The 22,128-nt window shown below is 34.5% G+C and overlaps 1 protein-coding gene across 3 annotated transcripts in view; it reads right to left on the bottom strand.

Moving 5' to 3' along the window:
• LOC111387132 (ATP-dependent DNA helicase SRS2-like protein At4g25120) overlaps positions 1-19,730 on the bottom strand; it is a 23,199-nt gene extending 3,469 nt beyond the window's left edge. The window contains exons 1-27 of one of the 3 annotated variants that reach the window (XM_023011696.1): positions 19,386-19,729; positions 18,132-18,960; positions 18,007-18,048; positions 17,707-17,870; positions 15,950-16,145; positions 15,352-15,408; positions 15,152-15,257; positions 14,927-15,060; positions 10,652-10,726; positions 10,429-10,554; positions 10,220-10,351; positions 10,054-10,137; positions 7,036-7,149; positions 6,826-6,926; positions 5,982-6,048; positions 5,514-5,564; positions 5,320-5,397; positions 4,961-5,170; positions 4,782-4,820; positions 4,519-4,587; positions 4,330-4,416; positions 4,142-4,198; positions 2,225-2,445; positions 1,716-1,809; positions 1,077-1,127; positions 763-825; positions 535-594 (exon numbers count right to left, since the gene is read on the bottom strand). In XM_023011696.1, coding sequence (XP_022867464.1) covers positions 535-594; positions 763-825; positions 1,077-1,127; positions 1,716-1,809; positions 2,225-2,445; positions 4,142-4,198; positions 4,330-4,416; positions 4,519-4,587; positions 4,782-4,820; positions 4,961-5,170; positions 5,320-5,397; positions 5,514-5,564; positions 5,982-6,048; positions 6,826-6,926; positions 7,036-7,149; positions 10,054-10,137; positions 10,220-10,351; positions 10,429-10,554; positions 10,652-10,726; positions 14,927-15,060; positions 15,152-15,257; positions 15,352-15,408; positions 15,950-16,145; positions 17,707-17,870; positions 18,007-18,048; positions 18,132-18,960; positions 19,386-19,549 — 3,471 coding nt within the window. In that variant the 5' untranslated portion in view covers positions 19,550-19,729. Of the gene's footprint in view, positions 1-534; positions 595-762; positions 826-1,076; positions 1,128-1,715; positions 1,810-2,224; positions 2,446-4,141; positions 4,199-4,329; positions 4,417-4,518; positions 4,588-4,781; positions 4,821-4,960; positions 5,171-5,319; positions 5,398-5,513; positions 5,565-5,981; positions 6,049-6,825; positions 6,927-7,035; positions 7,150-10,053; positions 10,138-10,219; positions 10,352-10,428; positions 10,555-10,651; positions 10,727-14,926; positions 15,061-15,151; positions 15,258-15,351; positions 15,409-15,949; positions 16,146-17,706; positions 17,871-18,006; positions 18,049-18,131; positions 18,961-19,385 lie in introns of those variants that run through there. The other 2 variants (XM_023011757.1, XM_023011816.1) reach the window with 2 other exon arrangements.
• Positions 19,731-22,128: the final 2,398 nt, after the last annotated feature.

The following is a 22,128-nucleotide window of genomic DNA, read 5'->3' as shown; positions in this document are numbered from 1 at the left end:
CTACGCCCTTTAGCTTCTAATATAAATAATAATAAAAATAAATAAATTTCTCTGCAAATTTTATTTTTCTATATATTAGCCTAGTAGAAATTTTTTTATGCCCCTCCTGGCTCCACTTCCGTTAACAAGTCAAGTTAAACATAACCAAGTACTAATTCAAAAGGTAATTCATTTAATATTATTGATCAACATTTCAAAAGCTTATTGTCCAAAAAACAAATATCTAATCCTGCCATAATAGTGGATAATCAACAGATAAATCAGGTCTCAAAAACTATAAATTTAAGAATGACAAACGTAAATTTGCATTTTTCAATCTTTGAAAATACACATGCATGCACGATCTTGCACATACCAACCCCACGATTAACACTCTAAGCCCAACATACTAAGAACATTAAAAAAGAGAAGAAAAGTAAGGGCTGAAACCTGTTACTTTTTAAAACAGTGCACAATGTGTACAAAAATAAAAACCCAAAATCCAGTTGGTTGAAGCAGAATGCTCAAAGAAGCTGTCAATTTAAGCAAAAATACCTGTTTTTCTCTATTTAAATGGGCACGCTTTTCAGCAGGAATTTGCTCCCACTTCAGAACCTTATCAGAAAAGACAACAAAAGCATCTTCGAGTCAAGCTATAAGTCTATAATGTGAATATGTTATGTATTTGTGCATGGTTCCTGCCTCTTTACATGGGTATTTATTTTGGGAAATAGTCATATACTTGCTCAGATTGAAAGCTTTAGTATGGAATTACAAACTTACAGATACAGCAAACTGAAAAGCCTCATCAGTTATTAAGCGGGTCTTCAACACACGCAAAACATCCTGGCAAGTGATAGAACAGTCATTTATAATGTATGAGCAAGTTATACTAACATTGTCCAGAAACACGTATTTAAGTTCATTAAAACTTGAGAGGACCGTGAACCAAATATTTTGTTTGAAAGCAAAGATATCAGATGAGATCACTATGAAAACACAACAAAGGCTTCGATTCCAAGATTTAGGAAAATAGAAGAGAATGTAATACTTAGTACTAATGCAGAAAGGACCAGCATAGAGACACGGGCTACAACCTTGTGTGTGCTCTTCTTGACTCTTAAGCGTTCATCAATGACAAAAGCAACCTGTAATAGAATAAATCAGAAGTAATAACAAACTACTAGTCCAACAGTATAAACACATTAAACAGTTCTCTACCCACTATCAATAGTTATGTGTCATTGCACAGTAACTAAGAGGAAAAGAGAGAGAGACCACAATGACCAAGAGAAAGTGACGAAAGCATACTACATAGTATCTTTTTGAAATATTGATTTGGATTGTCAAATACCACAACCAATTATTACTGTGACATATCTGACATTGCCAACACAGAAAATCCTTGAAATAGGATAGGAATTGCTTACTCCAGTGAACTGGGTGGATTTTTCTTTGATTAGGTCAATTTCATTATCATGAGTCTGCACACATGTGCATAAAGAGAGGGAAAGCAGTAGAAGATAACCAATTTCTCACCCAATTTATTTTGTATATCTGGAAGCATTCTTGCAGAAACAGCAAAAGCTAATTAAAAAAATACGTTGAAAACATTGAAAAAATGGGCAACTTGTTTAAATAAGAACTTGACACATGTATAGAAAGAATATGAGAGACTAACTTTTGCAGAATTCATGGGAAGAGAGGGCTATTAATAACAAGCATTATGAGCTCACCTTGTTAAGTAACCTCTTAGGATCATGAAATGCTGGCTTTTTGGCCCATTGATGGAATAGATGGGAAATAACAGCTCGGTCCTCTGTGCTGAATCTGTATATTTGAAATGAAGAATTTAATCTAAAACTATGTCGGACTACCATATATTTAAATCTTAACATAAACATTTTGGGTAATTTGCAGTAAACGTCCTGAACCTTCAAAAATGTGTAGCGCTGTCCCAGTTAAAGATGAGATCACTAAAAAAGTTTAAATCCAAAGGCACATTAGTCGAAGATGTGCATGAAGTAATGGTGGAGGATGTGCATGAAGAAGAAGTGGTGGAAGGGGCAATGCAGGGGGTGCCTTTGGATGAAAACCGTCCACAGGTCCTTATACTGCACATTTATTGAAAGGTTTGGGACATAGCTGCTAGGATATAAAGGTTTGGGACTGCGCTGCACATTTTCGAAGGGTTGGGACCTCTACTGCAAATTTTCCTAAATATTTTATATCTTTCTACCATCACCGGTCAGTGGTTGAAGAGAACCTTCTTAAGAAGTTACTGTTGTTGCAGGTTTCAATTATTTCACTTGGCTTTTCAGATGTTTCACTAACTTGATTATCAAGAGAACCATTCAGCACGGTATTACTTTCAGAAGATTCCTTTCTATAACTAATGGCTCTATGGGGAGCTCCTTGCTGAATTTGCTGGCAATTTATAATTGAACTAGTTGAATTCAGCTCTTCCTACATGATAAGAAAACAAACTAAATTGATTAAGATAGTAGACAATTAAGCAGAATCTAATTTCCTTCTTTCCTATTGAAATTAACAACAATTTGATAATTCAGAGTAGAATAAGTTTAGTCTCAGAATTCCGACTTTTTCTGTTATATGCATGAGCTGAGTTATCCATTCATACGGTAAATGACATTCATTAAGCAAATGGTGATCGGATATGTACGAATTTGTCACGAAACACAACAATTGCACAAAACTCAGCAAAATAAAGAAGCGACTAATGATGATCAGATTTAGTTTCCTTTTACTAATTTTAAGGAGTTCAACAACATTTCATCATCCTTTGATTTTAATTTTTTTTCCTGCAAGTTATCATTGATTCTCAAACACTAAAACTGAAGGGAACAGGAAACTCAAATCTGGATGAATATGCACTTATACTTAACATAAAATACTGTCTGAGAAATACAATGCAACATATACTGCAGCTGCATGAATTTAGTGGACATCATTTATACATTAAAGATTTTTCATTGCATGGTTTATAGTTAGATTTTTAAGTACTTCTACTATCTTATGCTACAGATACTTCTTGCATTCACTTCTTACACTAAGATACCGTTAGTAATAAACACACGTAATGATACCTCATATCTACTTCTACAGCCAGTACATGAAAAATCTAAATTCACAAGAAAATGAAAGATTACATTTAAAGAGAGAGAAAAGAGTTGTTATCTTCTGGTCTTCCTATTGAAAGGCTTTTGTTATTATCATAACGCTTCTTTATAAATTTTGGGCTGCACAAAATCCTACAGTTTCTATCATCCAGATGCAAGGTTTATTTAAAAGCCACCTATTTGTAGGCTGGGGTTTGGCAGACCCCTAATCATCAATTGATAACACAAGTTTTACAATAGGGAGGGGGAGATGGACCTCAACTTGAGATGTACACTGAGGTAGCAAGACTATAAAGTAGGTAACCGTAAAAGTGGAGGTACTGCCTTCATTACAAAATTGAAGGAAAAAAGATTTACAATAAAAACCGTAACAAATGCACTTATGTAAAGCTACTGCAACAGCATATGTAAGAACATTGTCTCAGGAACTCCTTTTGTCCCATGACAATGTATCTCTAAAATTTTTCTGCATAGATGCATTCATCAGTAAATAATTCTTATCCATATTTTTACATTCATTTGTTTCTTTCAGTTGCATCTTACTCATCACAACTAACTCTTTTCAGATACTAATGCTACGCATTTAGTTCATATGCTCAGAGATGATTCTGAATACATATTGTAGAAAACCAATTATGGAAAGGCACTGTAAATATTATGATTGATAGGATTGTTATAGGATTATTTGTTAGGTGATTTATTTCCTTTTTTAACAAATTGGAGTCTTCCTTTTTTATTCCATACTTTGTAATATAAATAGGTCGTATTGATTTTGTAATATTCAATGAGAATAGAAAAAAGCTTTATTCTTCACATATGACTGCCGAAGATTTTACTCCTTCCTGAGCATTGCAGAAGATTTATTCCCAGATTCATTGAAGATTATAGGGATACAATTGGCAGGACCATAAAGCACCAATAGCATTGAGCCCAAGGCAGAAATATAATTGGTTATATGTGCATATACAAGGCACAACTTTGATACTAATAGCAGGATGTTTGAAATTCAAAGCAAATCTCACCTGTGTCTCTAGCAGATGATGTGGTATTTCTCTAAGAAAACGTGAAGGCTGAAGAACCTGAAAAGCCACTCATTGATGCTTAAAGAAATACCATAAAGCAAATGGAGAGATAAGAAGAAATGGATAAAGAGAAACAGAGCTCCTTGGACGGCAAATGGAGAAAAGAACTACAGTTTTATAGATTATACCTGCCAATTGGAATCAGTAATCACATATAAGATGAAAAGTTTCTTACGGGCACGAGTCATGGCCACATACAGCAAGCGCCTCTCTTCCTAAATGTAAGAAGCAAATAAGATTGGTAAAATGACAACTATTGTGTGGAAAAAATAAAAATCACAAAACCATGTAAGGAGTTCTGAACAAGAAACAAATACCTCAATCGAAGTACCACTCTCATTTACAAGGCCATCAAAATCATGCAGGGGGATCTCAGAGTCATTTGCCTAAATCATTTAGCCAGATGTTAGAACCATTATTGATGATTTTTATTTCAAATAATTATTCCATGTTAAAGGAAGGAAAATAATTGATTATCATAGCATCTCTTAATGCACACTAATCAGTATAATAACAAGTTAATGTGACTAACAAATAGCCATAATGCCAACTACTTGACAATCTGGATTCCATATACTACCTTAACTATGAAAACTGTGTCCCACTCTAAGCCTTTTGACTGCTCAAAGAAACAAAGGAATGAGAAAAAAATAAAAAAAGAAAGAAAGAAATGAACCAAGGGAAGGTGAAGAAAAAAATGAAATGGACGTTAGTAAAAAAAACTCTTTAAGGACAAACTACAGGGGTGTGCAATAGAACCTGATGAATTGTTGTGAGGGTGACAGAATCTTCATTATCATGTCTTCTTGAACGAAAATTATCTCTCTCCCGGTCAGATATATAGTCAATAAAAGCTTTAAGTACAGTCATGCAACCTTTCACTTCTGTTATATTATTATCTACCCCTTCTGCTGCATTATCTTTGTTTGTCAAAAAATCAGAGACATCATCCAACAAATACTGCAGCACCTGCATATTAGACCAACTATATTTGAAGGACTCTAAATACCAAAGAAGCTAAATTTGATTTCCAGGCAAGAAGAATAAATGACATGGTGCCAATATTGCCCAGTACATAGCAATTAAAAATGAAGCAGAGGATATGTTTCCACACTTACAGATCTGAGGTCATTATCCTCATTCAGCAACTTCCCACCATCAACATCAAGAACCGCTCGCTGTTCAAGAAGATATTTCTACAGAACCAGAAATTAGGCAGCATATATTTGCTTGTCTTAATACAACAATATTAAGATACAAATGTATAAGTTGAAAACTTAAACTTGAAATGACAGTGTGGAAGGAAACCAACCTGAGGTATCATGTTTGCCACAGAGGTAATAACAGCTGAAATTGATTGTTCCTGTGAGCATCGAGAATATGGTGAGTGCTAAAATTCACCATATTTAAATTTTATTGCTTAAACCAAAAATGAAACCTAGATAGTTCCATGACCAAAAAAATGCAAAAGATGAACATGTACAAAAACTTCCCACAATAGAAAAAACCGTGAATCTACTGCAGAGGTTATATATAAACACAATTTAGAAAATACTGCCCTAATTACATGATCACCAAGGTTAAAAAACTAAGTTAAAAATGACAAGAATGTCTACTTGTTACTAATTAATAAAAACTTTTTCAAATGTTTCGTTCGTTCGTATTCAGTACAAGTGCAAAAGAGATAAACATGATTATTAAAAGGAACGTGACTCAGTCATCACGCACCAGAATAAACAACCGGCCCACATACAGAAGTTGTTCTGTTCAGTTGACATACCCTATAAACAAGTTTGGATATTATGTCTAGAGTGAGCAACACCTTACGCCCTTGTGTAAGTTGACTCCTGCAATTATTTGCACGATTGAACTAATTACAGTATCAGAGGCTTAGCAAGCTCCAGAAGCCAACTGTAAAATGCAGAAAGACATAACAAAATACAAGAAATCTAGAAGAAGATACATGGAAAGATCTCATTCTTAAATTGCTCAAGCAGCCTGCACTATATTCTGGTCAATAATGGTTCTGTATTTCTTATTAGTATCTATCGAAACTTCTTCGCCAAAGATAAACTTCAGTTATTTAAGAAACAGAAATGGATCAATAACAAAAAATTTGATGCTTATACTTATATAATGTCATGTAAATTAGTTATCTAAGTGAACACGTAAATTTATGTCATTTACAATGAAATGTAAAAGCAGTAGAACGGGTATATCAAAACCAAATGAAAGCAGCAGCAAGTTTGGATTCCTTTATTTAACTGATGAGTTAAATTGCAACAATGGCAATGACATACAGTTTGCACCTTTAGAATAAAAATGAGCAAAACATAAGATAGCAGAACAAGTAAACATAGCATACCTTTTTTAATAGAATGCTACCAAAAGAAAGCATAACAAAATCATACCCAAAATTATGACTAACTAAAGCACATAAGTCATGTTCTACACCAGGAAATATTTGTGTTATCAATTCAGCAAAACCTAGAAGTGCAAAAGATCCTGAATCATTAGTTTATTGTATAGTCAGTCTCTTGTGACCAACTTTTTTCCTGTGCTTATCAAAAATGTCAAGAATGCATTGGACAAACTTGTTACAGGTAAGAAGCAGTAAAGCATACCTCTTAAAAGTTCCAGATATCTTTGCGCTGAATATGTCACATGCTGCTGCACTAAAACTACATTTTCTTACAGTTGAAACTTTGTCAATGTGCTCAATTACCTGAAGTGGGGATTGGGAAGAAGTTGATAATGAGGCATCGGCATAAGAGGCATAAACCTATAAGATCATATACCCAAAGACACTAAATATAATTTAACGTGGAAAATACCTTCTTCTTTTCGTCTTTCTCATAAGGTAGTAAAGCCTTGAATACTCGACGAAAAGGGCCATCATCACAACCAGGCAACGTTGTCCTAAGCAACGATATAATTGCTCTAACTACCTGTTACGTTACAAAACATGGTCAATCACCTATTCGGAGCATGGTCTTAAGGATGGGCTATCATGAGGGGTGCATTTTTGAATGTGATACGAAAAAAATGCCAAAGCATTGTGAACAATACTGAGAAAGAAGATTGATACATTATGCTTTCCCACTTACTCTGAAAAAGGTGAATTATGTACCAAGAAACTCAAGGGTCGACCATACTCTTATGTTATACAGTGTCTCATATCTTTTGGGATCCCAAAATATTCAAGAGAGAGTATGTGAGGAATATATCCCCATGGATTCTTTTAAAAAGTATTATTTCAAATGTTCGATTTTCGTACTGGCTTCTTTCAAAAGTATCCTTGTAGTTGCTTGAGTTTCCAATGGCATCTTATGAAAACAAACTCTCACTTTGAAGTTTTGTTACTCAACAATCCACGAGCATCACAGCTAAAGAAATATTAGCCTGAAAGACAGAGGCTGGCTTCTGTCTCTATCTTGAGAATTGATTCCTCGTTCTTATTCTACTAATTTCATCTTCAAATTACTTTTATCTTTCTTCATATGTTTTTCTTTAAAACAAGAAAAATATTTAAGAATAAAAATTTCTCTTCCAGTAAACATCATAAGGTGAAAGGAATACAGCTAGATGAAGCTGAAAATTTAGCTCCTGTTTGGTTAGCCTAATGCTGACTTAATAAGGATGCCTGGGTGAGCATATTTTGTATATAGAGGAGTCAAAGTTCCCAACAATCAAGTAGTTTAAGTTAAAACAAGATGTAGTCCATCCACGGGATAAGTCTAATGAGTGTGCTAAAAATCATATTTTTAGTAGATTATGATAAAAGTTGAGGGTCTCATGAAATTTATTGACTTAGATTTTAATCAACTTTTTTTGGCTAAACCAACGGGGCTTAATATTAAGCCCAACACAGAAACTATAAAAAATAAAATCTAGGTCACAGCTAAATAATATAAACTGGTAATTATGCAATCCACAGGGAAGAGTCTAGTAACAGCAGTAAGAATTTTTCATGGGGTCATGGGCATCATGGACTCAAATCAAACAGATTAACTTTATTAGGCAGCAAGACTGCATATAGTCTTTGTGATTTCCCCGAGTCACAAGACCTCGTGCATTAGACTGCCCATTTCGAATGTGATATATGTCAACACCCTAATCTTGATATTTGTTCTGACAATAAATTTCAAATCGATCTACAAAAACATTCAACCCAAGTATTGATGCATGATTTGTGTTTTGTGATTGCATTTGAGCTTTTCTTTATTGATTAATAGATTGAAGTCTTTTACTCCTTCATTCTGTGAACAAATTCAAAGGTCAAAAGTATAAAGCACAGCAGCTTGCCATGTTTGCATACTAGCATGAAAGATTTGTACACATCATACATAATATTGATAATAAAGTATGAGGATATTACATTAGAAGAATATTATGACATTTTCCAATCAGAAATATATAGGAGGAATGCATCCAATGATAACATGTCATCATCTCAGTGAAGTCATGGAAACATGCAGAGTTTATTATACATAAGTTTGTTTGAGATCCATGTAATAGGTTGCATTTCTCTTCACATCTGTTACAAATAGAATGTGTTTGAAGAAAGTGAGACATATAAGTAGGTGTAACCAACATTAAAAAGCAATCCAACAAAGCCATGTAGTGAGGTGAGTCAAAAATTATATGTGCTGACTGCTGAGGAAGCAATTGCACTTCACAAATGAAACACAAAGCTCAATGTTTACTTTTTAACCTGAAAGCTAAAAGCAGAACATATATACCAAGAGAACTATCATGGCAGGTTCTATAATTCTCTTCACGTATATCATGTTAGACATTAACAAGTCAAAGAATGTAATTTAAGACAGCTTTCAAGGAAGTTCGTGAAAATCTGCCCATCAATAATTTCCGATTCGTTCTCAATAACTAAGCTCTTTCGATTTGGACTAATTCTGAAGTTCAGTAGTTGTGTGTAGCTGAGAGATTAAAAGAGAACAAAATATTATTCATTTTATTCTTCTCCTAGCTTTGAATCCATAACCTGCTGCCAAAGTAGCATATTTATATGCATATTCTTTTCTACTTTCAAGTTTTGTGCTCTTCAAATCCATACATCCATAACCTGTCCCCGCACTTGCATATCTACAATATACCCATATTCATTTCCAATTTCAATTGTTTAAATTACTGCAGAAACGTGATGCTAATCAGAAACTTGCCTTGCAAAGGTCATTACCAAATACCGCAGTAATGTTCATGGAAAAAAAACACAGAGTTTATGTTGGCAGTGAGTCCAATTCTTCTATCATGTCTCTCTTGGGTATATAATTATATTGAAGGTAAGCATGCTATCGTCCAAGCCAGCACAGGGATAAGTGACATAATTCAGGAATGATTTTGTTACGAAACACCATCTAATGCAGGAATAGCAAAAGATTTGTGAATTTTCATAACCAATCATCCAATTTGAATGTCTTGGTTTCAGCTGGCACGAGGTACGTATTGTGTAGTATTTTAATTGTCTTATTTGATATATGATGTGCAGTAACAAACCAGGCCATATGTTCTAATTTCTGCGCCCCGATCTTGCCAATGCCACAAGCCAAATATTTTTTATTTTTGATTAATTTTATAAAAAGTAATAAAAGTCCATGTTAGCTAAGCTGCAAGCTCAGATAGTCAACACAACCCCCTCTTCGAGTGATCGGTCCCCATCCCATGCCAAATTTCTGGTAAGTACGGGCATAATAAATTTGGGGCATCCTTCGAAAGTAAGACTTCCAATTTGTGAGGAGAAGTAGCCTTCTTTGTCCCATGAGTGACTATATAAAGGATCTAGAAAAATCATGTGATGGATGTCAAGGAAAAATGAAAATATGAATATCAGCAACCTTTTTCCGATAGAAGGCCACACCGTGATTGTTGAATGGAATTTTTCTATCGCGAAATGCTGTTTGGAATATTTTTCCTGACACCTATTAAAGAAAAAGCCACGTAAATACAGCAACTATAACTGACTCTATAGAAGTAAACTAGAAAGAGAACAGTAAATTTAACCTGCCTCCGGTAGAGAATAGCGATATTGTTGTAGGAGCACTTAGAAGATGAAACATCAGATGTAATTTCCAATATTTTGTCAACAACAAATGCACACTGCGCATCTTCATTGTAACATTCCTTGATAGATATCTGATGATGTGATCCAAAGAATTTGAATTAATTACCATAAATAAGAAAACACTCAGCTTTTTGCTGAAACGGTTTACCTTAGATCCAGATGAATTATCAGTTAAAACGTCCTTTGACTTGCATCGTCTTAGATTATTTCGTATAAGAAACGAGGCGGCCTCAACAATACAACGAGTGGACCTGTAATTTTTGTTAAGTCTGACCTGGATGAATAACAAGAAACATTCTCAGGAAACCTCCATTCCTGAAAGTTTTAGCTTTTCACAGATAAGTAGGAAAACTTGTCCAAGTGTAATAAACCTCTTTATGCTCTGCAAAATCTTTTCGAAATGAATCGAATCCAGAAACATCGGCTCCATTAAAACTGAAAATGGACTGCAAGGTAATGGATGGAATTGTCAAATTGAGAATTGTGGCAAAAATTTAATGATGAAAACGACAAAAACAAACTAACACTTATTAAGGGTTAGCTACATATATTCTTATCGGTTTATTGCAATAATTAGCAGAATGTCCAAAGCAACTAGATCCTTGACATAGACAACAAGCCATATTAGTTTTGATCTAACCCTCCCTCTTTTAACGAGTTTTTACTGTGCTCTCATAATCAACTAAACTCAGCCTCCTTAGATCTACACAAAACATGTCCTAACCACCTAAGTTGTCCTTCCTTTCATTTATCCTCAATCAGTGTCAACCCTATATGTTGACTATTCAACCTGTAATATGGCAACAAATCCGTTTTTCAAATCCTCGTTTCCACTAAATTCATCTTATTGACATTTCTCCCTAACATCCCTATACCATAAACATAGCAGGCATTCGTGTAGCACTTCTCATTTTCTTCCAAATAACTAATCCTTAGCATAACATCTTCAATTCTTCCTTGTTAACAGTCGAACCTAAATACCTAAAATGATCACCTTTTAAGGACAATGTTCTCTACCATAACCCAATATAATCTACATGCCTACTATTTTTAAAATGATGCATATTCTATGTGCTTGTTTGGATTGCATTATAAGTTGCTGAAATTAGAAATGAGTAGATGATAAGTGGGTAGTAGATGTGAATCCTACGAAATATGTGGTTAAAATTAAAATTTGATCTTAACCTTTAATTATAATGCAATTGTAATGCAATCCAAACAAGCACTGTGTCCTAGGAAGTAAAGAGAGGCCTACTGCAATATTTTAAAAAGCAAAATGGGTATTGAGGCATTTTTCCTTCGTGAGACAAGGCGAATTGAGGCGTAAACCTCACCATAAACCAAAAATTAAGTTAAAAAATAATAAAGTATTTGAAATAAACATATACAATCTTCCAGTCTTGTAAAAGAAACCCCTTTTATTTCTTTGAAGTGGTGAGATATGGGGTAGTATAGTGGGATTCCTTGGTTTTTTATTGTTTAGTCCCAATGTAAAAAGAATTTTTTTTATAGCTAATCAGATAATTTCATTAATCAACGGATAATACACAGGAAGTGTATTATCCCTTGATTAATACAAAAATAAACCACCTGAAATTAGACAGCTCTTCTATGAGATTAATAGCCACTACACTAAATCAAGTATACAAAATCAGATAAAACAATTCTCTAATCTACTCTGTCGTCCGTTTAATCTTCAAAACAACGTCTATTCATTTCTCTCCACATATTCCATATAATGCAACCGGAATAAGATCACGAACAAGCTTGCTACCTTATCATAAAGCTTTCTCCTCCATGCCCACGACACATCCTTTATACGCCTAGGTAACACCCAATAGTGGTCAATCGTCTCCCCATCACTCTTACATATATAACATCATTCTGTAACATTAAAATCTTTTCTTTGAAAATTATCCACTGTTGACACATGCCCCCTCACAACCGTCCACGTTAAAAATGCTACCCATCTACATTATCATACCATCTTCCAAGGGAATGAACTCTCCACGGGACCAATAAGGATCGTAAATAAATGCAAACAAAAAAATACCATCTCGTGCCAACCTCCACCTACTACATTCGCCCTCTCCTAATCGGATGTGCACCTCATGCAAAGAGGTCAAGAGCAACGCATAATCATCCAATTCTCAATCCTGTAGATCTCTCCCAAAAGCAATGTTCCAGCTGTGGCTTCCATTATGTATATCTGATACATCATTCACCATAGGAGAATGCACCAAAGCAATGCGATAGAAAGAAGGAAACCCTACCTTAGCAGTTGATCTCCACACCACAATCATCCCAAAATCTGATATTATTACAATTCCTCGTCACAAAGGTCAATCTATCCAGAAAATCACTCCATCCTCACTGGATATACCCCCACAAAATCACCCCATAAGAACCACGACCCTCAACCAAACACCAACCCCCTCCATCACATCATACTTCACCCCTATGTATCTCTCAAGAATCTCTCCGTCTCCACTCTAAATCACCACAGCTACTATCCAACAAGGCTTTATTAAACAATACAAGGCTTTTCAATCCAAGGCCCCTCAAAGTTATAGGAGAACAAACAATACCCCAATTAACCAAATGAAGTTTCCTCTCCTCCCCCAACCTATCCCAAAGAAACTCCCTTTGAATCATCCCTAATCTATTTACCACTGCAATAGGAATAGGAAACAATGACAGAAAATAAGTAGAGAGATTAGAGAAAGCGGATTTAATGAGAGTAAAATAGCCTTCCTTTGAAAGGTACATACGCTTTTATCCCGCTAACCTCCTTTCCACCCTTTCCATAATATCATTCCAAATATGTATACATTTAAACTGTGCACCTAACGGGAGCCAAAGATATGACATAGACAACTAGGCAACTCTACAGCCTAGTATAGCAGCCAACTCGTCCACATTAGCGACCTCTACCACTGGAATAACCTCAAATTTTCCAACCTCCAGCATTGACATATTAGTGTGCGACATGTGTCAGGTACGCTAGGTGGTGAGCGTCAATTTTGTTTTTATTTCTAGGGTAAAATATGTTACTTAGATAACAAATATCTTTAAATAGACGAAAAAGGAGAAACTATCCAGGCTCAAATCCATTTATAGAAGATAAATCAAATGGCGAAGGGTGTTGGGGTCAACGATATTGGATTTCAACGACACCAATTGCACTAAGTTATAACTTTGGTTATGTCCTTTGTAGGTAGGTTTGATGGCATATGTAATAACAATTGGAAGCCATAGTTTTGTAGAAGATTACTCTTGAATTTGCATATTGTATTATAATTTTTGGTCAAACCTACTTTTATATACAGACAACTTTTCATGCTTCCAACCAGGTTCGATCAAAATGTTATTTTATTGTGAAAAGTAGGTCAACTTTTAACAATTAAAATTACCAATTTACTCTCCAATTCAAACACAAACTTGCAAAGGAAGCTAAATCTATTTCATTAGCTCACAAAGTACCTCCAATAAGAAACCTTCCATTTAAACCCTTTATTTTTTTAGTATCAGTCTTCTTCAATAATTTCAATCCTCATTAGCAAGGGTCGAATAGACACTATTTCTCAAAAATGCCAGGCAATATCACTCCTTACTATTTGGATTTCTCCTTTTGAATTTATAATTAGTAGTCCTATGGAGGATGTTTATCCAAGCCTCTTTGAAAATACGTAATAAAACATGATAAATATATTTTTACACGAATCTACCACTTATCTAGACAGAATATGTGAATCTACATTAACAGGATAAGAAAGTAAAGAAGAAAAGTAATTGTAGCTAGCACTCATGCCTATAGCTTCAATAGAGGCTTGGTAGGCACCACATGATCAAAGCTTGACAACCCTACCCTCAAGAGCTTGGAACCTCAGCAGATGAACTCTTAACAAATTAAGCAAAACATCCAGTAGAAACAACCATCATCTTCTATTTGAACTAGCCTCAAAGCTTCCTTGAGAATCTTTAAAGACTTTTCACTTAAACCCTCCAAAAAGACAACATTTTCCACAACCCAAAATAAACATATTTTCATTTCCAAAATACCCATAGAAACTGGACTTGGGTGGCAGCCCCAGAGAAAATCATAAAACAATAGAAACGGGAAAAGTTACCTTGAACGTAATAGCAAATAAATATCTCACCAACAGATCATTGATTACACGCTAGATTAGTTTGCAACATTTAGAAAACAAGCTTCGAGCTCGATTAAACTAGAAACTTGAAGGGTATCAATGACAAAAATCACCTGACTTGGGTGGCAGCCCAAAGAAAATCATAAAACAATAGAAACAGGAAAAGTTACCTTGAACGTAATAGCAAATAAATATCTCACCAACAGATCATTGGTTACACGCTAGATTAGTTTGCAACATTTAGAAAACAAGCTTCGAGCTCGATTAAACTAGAAACTTGAAGGGTATCAATGACAAAAATCACCTGACTTGGGTGGCAGCCCAAAGAAAATCATAAAACAATAGAAACAGGAAAAGTTACCTTGAACGTAATAGCAAATAAATATCTCACCAACAGATCATTGGTTACACGCTAGATTAGTTTACAACATTTAGAAAACAAGCTTCGTGCTTAATTAAACTAGAAACTTTAAGGGTATCAACGACAAAAATCACCTGATCTTCATCACCGACAATTGTTATGCGTTTGTGAGATGCAAGAATTAGCAACAAGCCATATTGTATAGCACTTGTGTCCTGAAATTCATCTATCACTATCGCCTTCCATGATTCTTGACACTCCTGAAACACTTAATTTACCAATGGAAAAGAAAGAAAGAGTCAATAAATGACAATTCCATTAAGCGATACAATTATGCTGAATTATGTCCAGATATTAACCTCCTGGAAAATCAGTCAGTAGCTTCACTGAATAGCTGATGAAATCATGGTAATCAAGAGCATTGCAAGATTTTAATATGTCATTGTAGTTCTGAAGAATTGTCGCCTAATGCAGATTTGACCATGGAAAGCTATGATGTAAAATATAATATATTCAGAACAGCCAAAAAAAAAAAAAAAAAAAGCTCAGTAGAGCTTACACCCATCTCATCACCCATCTTACGGCAATCTTCAGGCGTCCTTCCAGCAGCTTTAGCCTGTAATGTACTATGCTGTAGGTGTTACCAAAAGTGATACAAACAAAGGTGCATAAAACCAGCAATCAAAAGATAACAAAGTTCATATAGGTAACAGGAAAGTTAAAAATACTTTTTAACAGTATTTTCAGAATCTGGCATAGCCATAGCTATCTTATTCTTAAGCATATGGAAATGGAAGAAAATTCGTTCTCTTCAAGTGAATATATTTTTATCGTTATTTTACACTATAAGCCCAAAAAATTATACATATCTATCAACCAAACTAAGAACTTCCGCAAGATCTTAAAAGTTTTAAACAATGAGTACTCCTTTATGGGAAGAGAAAGCAAGATATCAGTTGAAGCTAGGGAATTTTCTTCCTCGTGTACATTTTTCTTTCTTCACATTTTTCTTTATTATAATACGAGCACAGCAATAAGATGTATTTCTTTAGGAATAGAACTACATAATTAAATGCCCTGAATTTAAAATGATGTAGAAGTTTTCTTCAAGAAATGTGACAAACAGTAGATAAGTTTAAAAAAAAAAAAAAAATTACCTGAGTTACAAATTTCAGCCACTTCTTTGACTTATCCTTAAAATGTTGTGGAGAGTTTATGTCAGACAATTCAGTTAGCTTGCTAAGATCAAGGTTGGCACTTTTCTTTACATTCTCCAGTAAGCGAAGAGCCTCAATAACAGCTCTTCTCTGTTGTCCATGCCCGTATATCAAAAAATCAGGTGTACGGCCTAACCTATTGAACGAGATAGCATGTTATGTGTGTTATTAGCAACTGGAATCAAACTTACACAGGACAGGTATCTTATAACAAAAGGGAGTAACGTCAAAGGAGTTAACATGAAATTCTTAAAACTGTAAGATCTGTTCTTCTTTTTTTCATTGTACCTTTAAATGGATGCACTGATCAACTAGTGTCACACATTTCCATTATTATCAGGCAAAACTTTGAATGTCTGCTGAAGTTAGTAACATTAGCCAATTTCTACAGATGTATACAGTGATGACAACAAATTTAACTAAAAACTAGAGGCAACAATAACATTATACAGAACTTGTTATTTCAATTTTATAAATTACACAGTAAACCAGATGAATTCTCTCTTTAGCACTGATCTTCCTTTTCAGTACTATAGCACACAGCTAAAGAAAAATATGTAGTAATTCTCAAAGCAGCTCCTCATACAAAATATGAAGAGTCTGAATTAAATTATTCACTTCAACCGGAATCCATATTGTTGTTTTAGCCATTATTGAGGAATAGCAGATCATTAGAAGTTTTTATGTGTTCCGTTAGATCATATTGAAAGGCTGCCTAATCCCATGAACCCAATTCACTGCTCGATCCACTTGGCTGATCTAAGGCATTGATCTAATTACCCAATATGGTTCCATCTGAAGCCCTCCCAACCACCCTTATGCCAGCTCAAACATGAGGACCAAAGCCAATTCCGGTATAGTTGTGATTGTCAGCAAATTCTATATTTGGTAAAATTCTTAGTAACTAATTATGCTGCATCTCCAGACTCAATTATTTTATGGTCAATATTTATTTGAAGAAATTGATATATCCACACCAAAGTACATGCTTTCTAAAGTTTATTGTATTACTAGCTTATTAAGTTGCCACATGTCAATAGAAATGGTCCCTATTGGATGATAATTTTTTATTTCTTGAATCAATTTGTTCACACCTCGTCAGCTACCCTAATTTGCTCTGTGTTTGTAAAGCCAGCAAGTATTTTCCTCAGTTTATGTCATAAAAACAACAACGTGATGTAATAGAGTTCAAATAATCTTACTCAGTATTCAGTAACATAAGTCCTGTGCATGTCTAGAAGTCATTCAATTGGTGGAAACGTAAGAAAATATTACAATTTGCACATCTAATAATATGTTTTATATCTTTCAAAATTATTGATGCTTAGAAAGACAGCAAGAAGACCAAGCTTCAAAAAGGTATGCAACAAGGAGAGGCTTAAAAATTAATCTGTGAAACTTTTAGCATAAACATTGTAGCAAAATTTCTTTTGCATAGAAGCTTTTATGTCAAAGCTATGTCAACTAACCTTTCAAGTAGGCATGATATACCAAAAGTCATATCAAACTGTTTGATTCATTTCCTCTGACTATTCATAAGTTTTGTCCATACAAACATTGAAAACATTAAAGAAATGTAACTGCAATTTACCTCAGCTATTTTATTTCTGGTTTTATAGGAAAATGAACCTGCTCACGGAATTGAATGTAATTGTATAGTTTAAGTTTTATATTTTGTGAATTTGAAATATACATACTTCTCGGCATGCAGGCGGCAAAGCTGCAAAGAAAATGAGTGAAATGTACTGATAGTAAGCTCTTTTGCTGCTGCCTTCCCTGTAACCGCTCCAATCCGCTCTCTCATTTCAGCAGCAGCAGCAGTAGTGAAAGTCATAGCCAGAATATGGGATGGACCAATACCCTAGAAAACCAGTAAAAAGGAGAGGAACCAAAACAAGACCTAGAAAGATGAGCAGACCAGTTGTTTGCCAAAATTCCTATTAGAGAAACAAATAGTATACATGATTAAGATAATCATGGAATTGCTGTAAAAGTACCTCATTCAGCAGCATCAAAACACGTCCAACCATGGTAGATGTCTGATACGCAAACCAGAAAGAGAGAGAAAGTTATAAACACAAAAAACAAGCAGATATGAAATTGAAAAATGGAAACTAAAGACCTTCCCACTTCCTGGACCAGCAACAATAATTAAAGGGGTCGAAATGTCACTGCATGCTGCCTCTCTCTGCCTGTCACTCAGTGAGTAAATATACTTTGCATACTCATCGGGCATGTTTTCAGTAACTGTATCCTCAGAATACCTCAACGCTTTGCCTTGACAGTCACTGTCACCACTTGACTTTAATATATGCTCAGTTTGTAACTTTTCACCCTTAACAAAATGATCTCTATTGGCTTTGTCCTCCCCAGGGGTCATATTGACACACTGAATTTCTGTAGGCTTCATATCACATTTCTCTTTTGGAGATTTTTCTGCTGACTTCTGCCTACATAATGTATCAATTTCCTCTAAAATTGAGTCATCAAAATCATCACTAAAAACATGACGTTCTGTTAAGGAGCTGCTTGAAGTACAGCAGTTGGGCTGTCCTAATTTACTAATATATAAATTTGAATCAAACCAATTGGAGCAGCTAGGTTGCCTAGCCAGAGTACCATTTGAGTACATCCCTGATGATTCCAAAGGAACATCTAGTTTCATTTCACCAGATCCAACGCCGTTCAAATCAATCCCACAACTAGATATTTCGTCTAAACATGATCCGCTGCTACATTTAGCTTGACTACTAGGAGACTCTAATGACAGTTGGAGTACTTCACTCTTCGTTTTAGAATTCATATCATCATTAATCTCACAATGTTTGTTCACCAACTTGTAACCGTTCATGGGAATTGGGGATGGTGTGTTCTTAGGAATCTCGTTAAGAGGTACTCTCTTAATCCCATTAATGTGTGCCTGATTTCTGATTCCATCTGTATCATTAGCTCTGAAACAAGTAGAATCAACACATATCAAATACCATTTTTAATTTAGCCATCTACAAACTGTAAAACAAGATTGGAAAAGAAAAACCAAAAAACTTGTCCACGCGAAAATATCTCTTTACAGATTTTTAAAGCCCAAAAAAATTGATTCAACATTTATAAATGAAAGATAATTACTTGATTTTGATGCCCAAAAAAAATACAGCAATTAGACAACTAACTCGAATTTCCTGTTCAAACAATATATTCAGCCATCCACATTCATCGTTTTTATTTTTACTTCGTTAAAACGTAGTTAAATGAAACAAGCCATATACATTTTCTTCTTACTTTTTTCCAAAACAAACCAAGAGGGAATTGACTTTTTTTTAGTAGCCCAGAAGAGAAAATATATAAATTCACTTGAAAATGAAAAACATGAACTTACTTCTGATTTTTTGGAAAGAGATCGGATGGGGAGGTAGACCACAGTCGTGGTCTTTTGCTGTGGAGAAGTGCCTTGGCAGCTCTGAATTTTTGGGAAATTCGAGCCCTCTGCTCCGCCGATAATTCACCTCCACCAGGTGAAGCCACCACATTCTCCTTGTTCATGTTTGTGTTTTCTCCTCAAAATGAAATTGAAGCCAGTGTGAATTATATTACTGTAGGCAAAATTGAAGTTTATTGGAACCCTAATTGAAGCCAGTTATTCCATTGGTTTTCCCTCCCAACTGTGTTGTGGCTGAGCAAATTTGAATTTGCAGAAATTTTCACTTTTACCCCCAGGTTTAGCTAAGTAAAAGTGCTTTTTTATTTTTATATTTTAAACGTGGATCACAAGGATCCGTGTTTAAAAAATGGCTTATTGGTACAATATCGCACCGTATGGACTCAATTGTCAAACATTAACACCCTTGCCTTTCTTAAATTGGTCGAAAATCTCTTATATGACCTTTGAAATGCAGAAGATCCTCTTTTCTTTTCTTTTCTTTTCTTTTCTTTTCTTTTCTTTTCTCGATAAAGCCTTGTAAAATGATAAAAACACGGTCATATTTAAATAAAACAAAAAAGAGGAAAAATTAAAAAAATAATTTTTACTGTGATAGTGTCACGCGTTTTATGTAACATGATTTTATACCGCAAGCGCACGGTGTCAAGTTTTGTAGTATATTAAAGAATTGAAAAGTGTCGAATCCACAGGGATTGATATTCGACTTCCACTGAGTACTATAATTATGTCTGCATTTACTTTATCTAGACAATCGGATGTTAATTCGATGTTTGAATGCTAAACTAATGTCGATGAATTTAATAATGCAAGAAAAGTGAGGCAATTTTTAAAGATTAATTCAGAATTTCGTAAAGTCTAGAGAATGATTTCACCATATTATCAACATGATTCTCAACCCCTATAGATACTTCCATTAATTATTTCCCGAATTCATAGGCAAGAATCCTAAATTAATTCTATTTCCCCCTCTCGAGCGTCAAATAAAAACCTATCTCTATAATTCAACCCCAATATCTCTATTCCGAGTTAAATTTATAAAGATTGTCATGCACTTGGTTCTTGTTTTACCCTCAAAGAATTGCACTTTCTCTCGAAATCTACAAATCTAGGTTATATTGTTCTTAGATCATGTCTAAATTTCCCTCTCTCGAGCGTTAAAGTTAGAGCATCAATTCATTCAATTGGTGATCAAACAACCGAAAGCATTAAGCAAGAACAATACAAATCAATTCTGAAAAATTAAATGGAAATACTATAAAGAAATTGAATCATGTCTCAAATAGGTTACATCAAACCCTAGATTTAATAACTTAATTCATGATTGAGGAGAAGAACATGATAAAATATAAATTAAATCTCATGGAGAAGAGAAAGATAAGAAAAAACTCAGGTTGCAGCTTGATTCCTTCTCCAAGATCCAATGATTCTTCTCTCAATTAGTGTATATCTTTGCCTCCTTTCTTCAGCCGTCAAAACCTACTTTCTTAGGTCTCTCAATATGTATTTATAATCCCCTTAATTTGCATTACGAGTTGGAGTTGGGCCGGGTCAAAAATATTTGGAAAAATTGCATTTTTCCTTTCTCGGCATGCAGTGCCTAGGCGCTGTGATTTAGACACCTGGGCGCTGATTTTCTGTTGGAATTATAGAATTGTGGCGCCTGGGCGCTGAGGGTATAGCGCCTGGGCGCCCGGTTCGCCCGAAACGGCATTCTGCGCGTGTTTCAGTATTTTTAGCATAACTTTCTCATTCGATATCCAATTGAAGTGAATCAAGATGCGTTGGAAAGATAATTCAAAGGGCTACAACTTTGCTTCAGGCATCATTCTCCAATTCGATCATTTGATATATCAAAAATGGGTCTGAATGTGGGACTAAAAATCCAGTGCAAAACTTTTCGGTTGGAAAATGATTTATGATATCTTGATTAAATTTGATCCCTTTTGACACCTTCCTTCATCCAATTGACTCCTACCACTCTCAGATCTTCATTGCAAGTTTCGATACAACTTTTGATTATGTGCACTTTAGTCATCGAACTTTGGATCTCTTACATTTTGGTCCTTTCATCCAATTTCGCCAACTTTTGCCTATTTCTTTCATTTGGCCTCTTTTAGCACTTGTTTTCTCCACTTCATCCATCCTTCAAAGTAGTGTGAAAACCACATGTTAGCACCTCTAAAATACTCTCCAAGATAGCAAAATCATGAAATTAATGCCATAATATAATGAGTGTAAATCACTCATCAGATAGTAATTTTTTTTTTAAGAAAAAAGAGCAGATGAGTCCCATATAAATAATTAAAAAAATTAAAATTCTAAATAAAAAAATTGTGCAATTAGCACAAAACTTTTTTACCTCTCAATATTACTATGCAAAACGTCGTTACCTTTTATTTTTTGACATTTTCACCCCATGCTTTCACCTTTTATTGCGAAAATTATCATTTTTATCCATTTTTTTCAAAAAAATTGTAATCATACTCTCAAACTTTTCTAAAAAGTGCAGATGAATCGAAATAAAAATATTAAAAGAGTAATTAGCACAAAACGTCTCTACCTTTCAATATTACTGTGCAAAACATCCATACCTTTCATTATTTTGTATTTCACCTTATTTTCATAATTCAATGCGAATATAATCATTTTTATCCATTTTCTCAATTAAAAACTGTAAAAT

The sequence above is a fragment of the Olea europaea genome, chromosome 1, assembly GCF_002742605.1.
Source record: "Olea europaea var. sylvestris chromosome 1, O_europaea_v1, whole genome shotgun sequence".
Lineage (NCBI taxonomy): Eukaryota > Viridiplantae > Streptophyta > Magnoliopsida > Lamiales > Oleaceae > Olea > Olea europaea.
Note: the sequence above shows the minus strand (reverse complement) of the source record. Positions and strands in the feature narration are given on the sequence as shown.